This window comes from Sciurus carolinensis, chromosome 11 (genome assembly GCF_902686445.1).
Source record: "Sciurus carolinensis chromosome 11, mSciCar1.2, whole genome shotgun sequence".
NCBI lineage: Eukaryota > Metazoa > Chordata > Mammalia > Rodentia > Sciuridae > Sciurus > Sciurus carolinensis.
Window position 1 is genome coordinate 76,587,100 of NC_062223.1, and position 8,042 is coordinate 76,595,141.

The 8,042-nt window shown below is 53.0% G+C and overlaps 1 protein-coding gene across 1 annotated transcript; it reads right to left on the bottom strand.

Moving 5' to 3' along the window:
- Nucleotides 1–1,371: 1,371 nt before the first annotated feature.
- Nucleotides 1,372–8,042, bottom strand: Ucp2 (uncoupling protein 2). Its single transcript, XM_047519349.1, has 8 exons — nucleotides 7,891–8,042; nucleotides 7,025–7,182; nucleotides 4,139–4,366; nucleotides 3,790–4,000; nucleotides 2,822–3,016; nucleotides 2,643–2,744; nucleotides 2,158–2,338; nucleotides 1,372–1,781 (listed from the first exon to the last, which is right to left on the bottom strand). Exons 3-8 carry the CDS (start codon nucleotides 4,262–4,264, stop codon nucleotides 1,667–1,669), a joined length of 930 nt encoding a protein of 309 aa, XP_047375305.1. The 5' UTR covers nucleotides 4,265–4,366; nucleotides 7,025–7,182; nucleotides 7,891–8,042; the 3' UTR covers nucleotides 1,372–1,666.

Below are 8,042 nucleotides of genomic sequence, written 5' to 3' on the forward strand. Positions count from 1 at the left end.
CAGTCCACCTCCCACAATAATGTGAGGGCACACAGGGCAGTGGCCAGATCTCCATTTGACTTCTTGCAGCAGAGCAACCTCTGAGCTGAGGCCAGAGTTTCAGGAAGCATTTCCAGTCAGAAGTCCAAAATTTGTGGGGAGTTGAAACACATGTGTTGGAATCCTGGGTGTGCAACCTTGTGCAAGTCACTTCACCAGTGATTTGCTGGTGCCACCCCATCCAGCAGGCTCCCCCAGCCTTGCTGCCTTATGGCACTCGACCCTATGCCTCCTGGGGACTGTGAGGTCTCAGCTCAATCTGCCAGAAGGTGGGAAGTAAGATGAGGAATCCTGGGCCCTCCTTCCCTGTCTACAAACCAGTCTAATATCCTGGACCTCTTGGCCAAGCACAGAGAAGCTTAGCCTGTGGCTGACCCACAGGCTATTAAGGACAGGAAGCGACGGCTGCTTTAGGCGGGGAAAGGACGGTTTCGTTCTCTGGGACTGGCTCCATGCCGCAAGCACACATCCCTAAGGACCTCCGACGCTGGTGCCCGGGAAGACTCTAGCAAGGAGAGAGGGAGCCGAGTCCCAGCCCAGCTGCCAACTGTGTGTGTCTACCAACACAGTGTGTCTCAGTCCTCAGACACCTGGGTGACTTAATTCTAAGGGCCCAGACCTATGCTGGGACCTAGGTTCCTCACCCCTTGAAACAGAAGTAGCCCTGCCTACCTGTTCCCCTGCCTGAGGATAGAGGCTGAAATCACTGTGCAAAGTCCTGACTTGTCAGCGCCTCCTTGGGATCCCTAGTCTGAGGAGGGAGTGACACGCTGAGCCCAAACCCGCAAACCCAGGCAAGCATATGCTGGAACCCAACCTGCAGCCTGAACCAATCCTGTGACGTCAGGGCCCGTCCTGCCCAGTTCAGAACACCACCTCCTACGGGCGTGCCCATGGAGGGTGGGAGGTACCCCGACTTGCTCTAGGATTTGAGGGGTGGGTTTGCCACTTTTAACAAAAAATAAAATAAGCCCACCGCATCTAACATTCCCAGGGTCCTCTAAACCTCCAAGTGCAGGACATGCAGGGCAGAGAGCATGCCCACTCTGCAGGTCAGCAGGCCTGGGCCATCTGGGGGCTGGAGGTAAGCACTGGGGTACCGGGTTCAGCAAGGGATGGGGAAGCAAGGACTAAGCCACTGCTGTCTCTTTGGGCTGCTCCTCTGCTTGCCACCTCAGCCCAGGGCCTGAGACTGGAGTGAAAAATGAACTAGGGGCCCCCGTGGAGGTGGAAGGGGGACTTCACTCTCTTTCATAGGTGGTTCCTCCCCAACCCACCAGGGTCCACTGGACTAAGACCTCTCGTAACAGCTATGAGAGAGGGAGGAGACACCAAGGTTGAGCTTGCTTTATGGGTGACAGGCTGGCTGGGGGTGAGGACAATGAGTCAGGCTGAACTTCTTAAGGGACTGAGGGCTTAGGATCCTGGCTGGTACCAGGCCTCTTCACTGCCAGACGGGGTCAACTCCCCCACACTGAGACAATGAGGAGATGAGGTAGGGAGGGGTGGGAAGGTGGAGAATGGGAAGGGAGGAGGGAGGAGGAGCAGAAGGAAGAGGTGGGGAAGGGAAGCAGGGCAGCTGGAGGAGAAGCCAAAGCCAGGTGGCCAGGTCAGCAGCAGGAGAGGTTCAGAAGGGAGCCTCCCGGGAAGTACAGGCAGTCGTGAGGGCCCTTTTCAGCTGCTCGTAGGTGACAAACATCACCACGTTCCAGGAGCCCAAGCGGAGAAAGGAGGGCATGAACCTAGAGGAGAGAAAACAGAGGTCACAGGGGCACCTCTACTTCTGGCTCCTCCCACTGGGCCCTTGCATCCAGTCCAACCTGCGTGCTCTATTCCAAGGAGGACTCAGTGAACTGAGCCCACCACTGTGCCTATGGGCACGAATGCCCACCCCATGTCCCCCCCCACCCCCAATGCTGGGCATTAATTAAATCCAGGACCTCACACATGCGAGCCAAGCCCTCGACCACTGAGTTCACCCCTAGCCCTGAGTACTCATTTTAACATCTAGATAGTAACTCTGGGAGGGTGGACACTTCGTCATCCTTCACCTCTCCCACCTGGGAAGGTATGGGTTGGATTTGGGTGGTGGCTGGCTGGGCAGGATCAGAGGCTCACCCTTTGTAGAAGGCTCGGGGCCCCTCCTTCTGGAGCATGGTAAGGGCACAGTGCCCAGCGCTGCTGTACTGGCCCAGGGCAGAGTTCATGTATCTCGTCTTGACTACGTCGACAGGGGAGGCAATGACAGTGGTGCAGAAGCCCGCCCCAAAAGCGGAGGTGAAGTGGCAAGGGAGGTCATCTGCCAAGAAGCAGCGGGCAAGGACTCAGCACTCCTCACCCACCATCCCAGAGGCTAAAGGACTAAGAAGCTAAGACGTTCATGGTTTTAAAAGACAGACTCCATTGTGAGACCCTAAAAAGTCATTTTGTCAATCCAGCTTCAATTCCTCAATGTGCCAAGTAGGATCTCCATCCCAGTTGGCTTCAATATGGCAAGTAAGAAATAAAACGCACTCCACAAGCAAAGGGCAGACAGAATGAGAAGATGTGGCCTTAGGCAACCAGTCCCCACACCCACTCCCGCACCATCCACCCTAACTCACCCGTCATGAGGTTGGCCTTCAGGAGGGCATCCTTGATGAGGTCATAGGTCACGAGTTCAGCACAGTTGACAATGGCATTACGGGCAACATTGGGAGAGGTCCCTACAGCGGGGAGAGCCTGCATGAGACCAGGGAATGCAGAGGAGGAAGAGAGAGAAGGAGAGACCTCTGGTACACACCTTTCCAGAGTCCCCGGAACCCTTCCTCTCGGGCGATGGTCTTGTAGGCATCAATTGTGCTTTGGTACCTCCGACCGGCCCCAGCACGGGCCTGCGCTTGGAACCGAACCTTTACCACATCTGTGGGCTGGGCCACAGCGACAGCCAGGGCACCGGTGGTGCTACCTGCCAGGAGGCGGCTCCCAATGCTGGCATCTGTGGGCAAACTGTGGTGTCAGTGGCCGGCTGGTCTTGCCCTCATGTCTCACCTCATCTCTCCATCCTCAAACCACGTCACATGGTCTGACTTTCAGGAAGAAGGTCCAGACCAGTGCTTGCTCTAAGAACTTCTCGCATCAAACACAGTACCGCTGTGAGTGTCTACTGTTTGCTAGGATGGAGTAAGGAGTAAGACAAAAGTGAGACTTAGGGCTTTCTTTTACAAAACACTTCATTTAACCTGCTCCACAGCTAAGAGAAATCAGAATTGTTTCCATTTAACCAATGTAAAAACCAAGGCTAAGAGAGGTGGGTTTCTGATAGACTGGGACTCCTAAGACTTGGGTTCTCAGCCCAGATCTACTCCTTGCCAGGTGATTCATGGGTAAAATGGAGGGTTTCCACGGGCATGCCACAGCAGTGAAGTGAAAGAGAGCTGGCCTGGGAGGCAAGAGTCCTGCTGTTTTATGGCTCCCCACTGTGTGCCCTTGGCCAAGTCCTGCCCCGACTCCAAGGCTCAGTCTTCAGCTCTAACACTGCACCGACTCGACCTACTTCCACTGTGAGAACCGTCATGGGATGATGCCCTGTTCAGAACCTGGCATCGCCCAGGCCCTCAGAAATCATTAGAATTAGGGTCCCCCAAATTCCCCATTCCTCTAACCCTCCTGGGGATCACGGGGCCTACAACTGCTATTCAGCTTCATGAATTAATATCATTAAGAAAAAAAAAAAAAAAAAAAAGAGGCTAGACCAAGCTACACACTCACGCTCAGAGCCCTTAGTGTAGAATTGCTTGACAGAGTCGTAGAGGCCGATGCGGACAGAGGCAAAGCTCATCTGGCGCTGCAGGCCGGCCACCAGTCCATTGTAGAGGCTGCGGGGGCCCTCGGTGCGCACCATGGTCAGGATGGTGCCCAGCACGCCACGGTACTGGGTACTGGCTGCAGTGCGCACTGACCCCTGACTTTCTCCTTGGATCTGCAGGACCAAGATAGATGGCTAGAGAAACAGGCAGGCTGCCTCCCTATCTCCTGTCACTCCTATGTTCCCAAACACCCCGCCTGCATGAGGGAGCAGATCAGATACCATCAGAACCCCTAGGTTTTATTCCCTCACCTGCAGCCGGACTTTGGCAGTATCCAAAGGAAAAGTGATGAGATCTGCAATGCAGGCAGCTGTGCCTGCCCCCAGGAACTTCACGGTGGCAGTAGGGGGCACATCTGTGGCCTTGAATCCAACCATGATTCTGATTTCCTGCTACCTCCCAGGAGATGGAGAACTGGAGAAGGGGGTACCTTCAATCAGCAAGAGCAGCAAGACGAGATAAAGGAACTCTGCCGGAATCTAAGCCAACAGGAGAGAAGACCCATCAGCAACAGTGCCCCCAGGGCCCTGCTCACCACCCCACCCACCTTCCCCAACAATCCCGTAAGCAGGCCTTGGCAGCCCCATGCGGGAAAACAGGAGTGAGCTTCAGGGTTACTCAAGTAGGGGCTAGAGAAGCAATTCCTGTCCAAGGAGTTCAGATTTTGTGAAGGACTCCCTCCTGCTTCTTCCAGGAAGTCGGGATCCCAATGATCCCGGTGCTGCGTCATGAAAGCCACTGACCCCGCTCCTGGTCTGCTGGAGCTGACTGCGCCACATTTCTGCTCATGGAGCTAGCTCTCTGGAGGGCAGGCAGAAGTGGGAAAAGGTTTCTGCCAGACCATGATCTGACAAGAAAAGACCTACAGGTTTCTGTTCTAGATTTTTAAGCAGGAGAGATTCCTATGGGTCTGAAATTACTGAAGAGAAGAAAAGGGAAGGAGGAGATGACTAATTTAATCCTTGCAGGCCCCACACAGCTCAGGTTCTCCAGTCATCCTTTCAACAAGACTGCTTTGTTGGGCACTGGTCCACTGAGACACCGGGCAATATTTACCCTGGAGAGGACAGACAGAGATTCCAGCTGCTGTGGGGCTTGCAGGACATGTTCTCAAAATGTAGAGGAGAAAACAGGGGAAGAGATAAGAAAGAGGGGTGATCAGACCAGGTAACATTTAGCTGGGTCTTTTTGTAGCCCTATTTTGTATCTTATTTTAGAGACAGGGTCTCACTGAGTTGCTTAGTGCTTCATCATTGCTGAGGCTGGTTGTTTTTTTTTGTTTGTTTTGTTTTTTTTTTTGGCGGTGCTGAGGATTGAACCCAGGGCTTTGTGCTTGCAAGGCAAGCACTCTACTGAGCTATCTCTCCAGCCCCTGAGGCTGGTTTTGAACTCGTGATCCACCTGCCTCAGCCTCCCCAGCCACTGGGATTACAGGCATTCGCATGAACCACTGCCCAGCTTAACTGAGTCTTAAAAGATGCTGGGCAATTCCCAGGCCTGAGAATAAGCAACAAAGTGTTGGGCTCCTCCTGGCCTATACTTTCCTTCAACATAGGTGGAGCTGGGCTGGGGTTGTGGCTCAGTGGTAGAGCACTTGCCTAGCATGTGTGAGTCACTGGGTTTGATTCTCAGCACCACATATAAATAAATGAATAAACCATCAATAATTAAAAAAAATTTAAAAACACAAAAAAACAACATAGGTGGATCTGTTCCTCCACAAGAGAGGTAATCAGAGTTATGAAAAATGATACAGGAAACCAAAAGCTCCATTTTGTTCTGAGTTGGAACAACACCCTCCTCTGCTGCCCCAGGAGGAAGTGAGCCCAGCACCCTAGTGGGGGAGGGTGACCTGCTTCTCCTTCCCCTGAGCTCACTTTTCTGATTTAATAGGAGCAGCTACTCTGAACTCAACTTGATTGGCTGCACCTGTCACTGGGGTTCAGGAATTAAGGGCTGGATGATGGAAAGAGGATGCCGTGGGAGTTGTGACCCCTGGAAACAGCTCACCCAGCTTCTTCCTCCTTGGTTTCACCCCAGATGGCTGGGGCAAATGGGGAAATCAAGATGCAACTCACCAAAACAATTGCTTCAAACACTCCTACTGGGGCAGGGCTTGATGTGATCCACGTTGCCATGGAGCCTGGTTATATGAGGCTTAGTGAGACTGGTGCTCAGATGGCACAATGGGCTGATGAAGGTGTTCCTTGTCTCCCCAGCTTTCCTGCTGACATCCCTTCTCCCAGAGGGTGCTCCATGTCTTATCCCACCTCACTGCCCAGACACTCTATTAGCTCACTTAGACCTCCCAGCTGCCATGTGAGGCAGCTGCACGTACTTCCATGTTAGACAACTTGGGAAGCGCAACTCCAGGCTCCAAAGTTTATGCTGTTTGGCACTGCTGCCCAACTTGTCATTTCTTTCTTCCTGTTTTCTCAGCCCCAGGCACAGATAGGGCCTTTCACAAGGAAGTATCTCTCATGCCAATTAAACAGTTCTGAGAAGATTCAGGCAGCTGATGTACCTTCTCTGGGCAACATATATGAGTCTACCATATACCTAACCTGAAGCTGGATGGCAGGGTGTTGTGGAGGCTAGCCACTACCCAGTGCAAAGGCAAGTGGACTGGGGTTTGCCAAAGATCAGTTCCTTGAGAGGGGTTGGTATAGTGTCAAAAGTACTAAAGCCCTACTAAAAAGAGCAAGTATAACTCAGGCCTAGAAAGAGTTAATCATATTTTATAGTCCCAGGAAAATAACCAGTTTCAGAGCTCAAAAAGTACACTCCCTTGACTACTAATCTCAGTCACAGGGATGGTCAAAAGCTGGAGTCAACAATATGAAGTTTGAACAACAGATTCTTGTTTCAGTTCTCCTGCTGATTCCCAGGGTGACTTGAGGCCATTGACTATGCCACAGAGGTCTCAGGTTCTTCCTTTATAAAATGGGGACCACCATCTTTGGCTTGTCAAGGTTGACTTAAGGGCCACAGGAGATCAGGCATGATGAAAGTGCTTAGTGAACTGTGAGAGCCACTTTACCTGGGTAGTAGAGGTAGTTATTTTTGTCAATGTGCTGTTGACACACTGACAGGGCACAGAGGCAACAGGAGACCACTCCCTTACCCTGGATTCTTACCCGGCTTTGCGAAGGTCTCAGGCTGAGGCCTCCAAGATCAAGCTTCTCTAAAGGCGTCCCATTCTTCAAAGTTGCCAGCAGCTATCATGGTCCGATTCCCTTGGTTTTCCATAGAAAATGGCTGGAAGACGAAACACCTAAAGGACATACTATGTGTCCTGGGGGTGAGGGCAAAGGAAGGAAGTTTAGGAGAACCTTAAAGGACCACACCCCAGCAAGGGCCACCTGCCCAAGCCACCTCAGCCCTTGACTTGGGGGTAAGGATGGGGTCCATTTCACCCAAGCAGCCAGGGACTAATTAGGTGCACAAACCGGCTGCGGTGGGGGGGAATCAACTTAGGAGTCCTCTTTCTCCTGTCCGCTTAGTATCAGACCTTCCAGGCTTATTTTCCTGATAGTCCCTTAGACTGGTATCACTCAATAGTTAGCAGACTTGCTGAACAGGAGTGTGGTGAGGAGGTCCCGATAGGACAGTCCCTCTCTGGTAGTTGGCTAAGGCCCAGACCTGGGCTTCCAGGAGGCTGGAGCTGCTGGTAGTGGGCCGGGAGAAGTAGCTCAAAGCCTCCTTCCAGCAGCAACGCCCCTGTGAAGGGTCATCCTGACCATCACAGAGGCCCGGAGGACCCCCACTCAGGGCAAGTTGGGCATCGTGGCCTAGGAGGAGCAATCAAAGGCTTAAATTACAGCCAACTAGACGCAAGAGGGGAAGAACAAAAGGGGGTTGGGAAAAGGGCAACAGAAGAGGGATAAAGGAAAAGCACAGGAGGACAACGAGAACTACACACTAGGCTGGAAGGAGAGAAGATAATCAAAGAGTAAGGAGCCAGGGGCAGGTGTGGCGGGCGCAGAGCTGGGGCTGCGCTCACCGGGCTGCGGAGAGAACACGAGAGTGCAGACGACGCTGTCGGCGGGCGGAGGTCACGCGAAAGCTGACACAGAGCGGTCCCAGTGCGCGGCTTGGCGGGGCTTGCAACAGGGTCCGCGCGGGCGACAGCCCGCTTTAAGCCTCGGGGGCGTG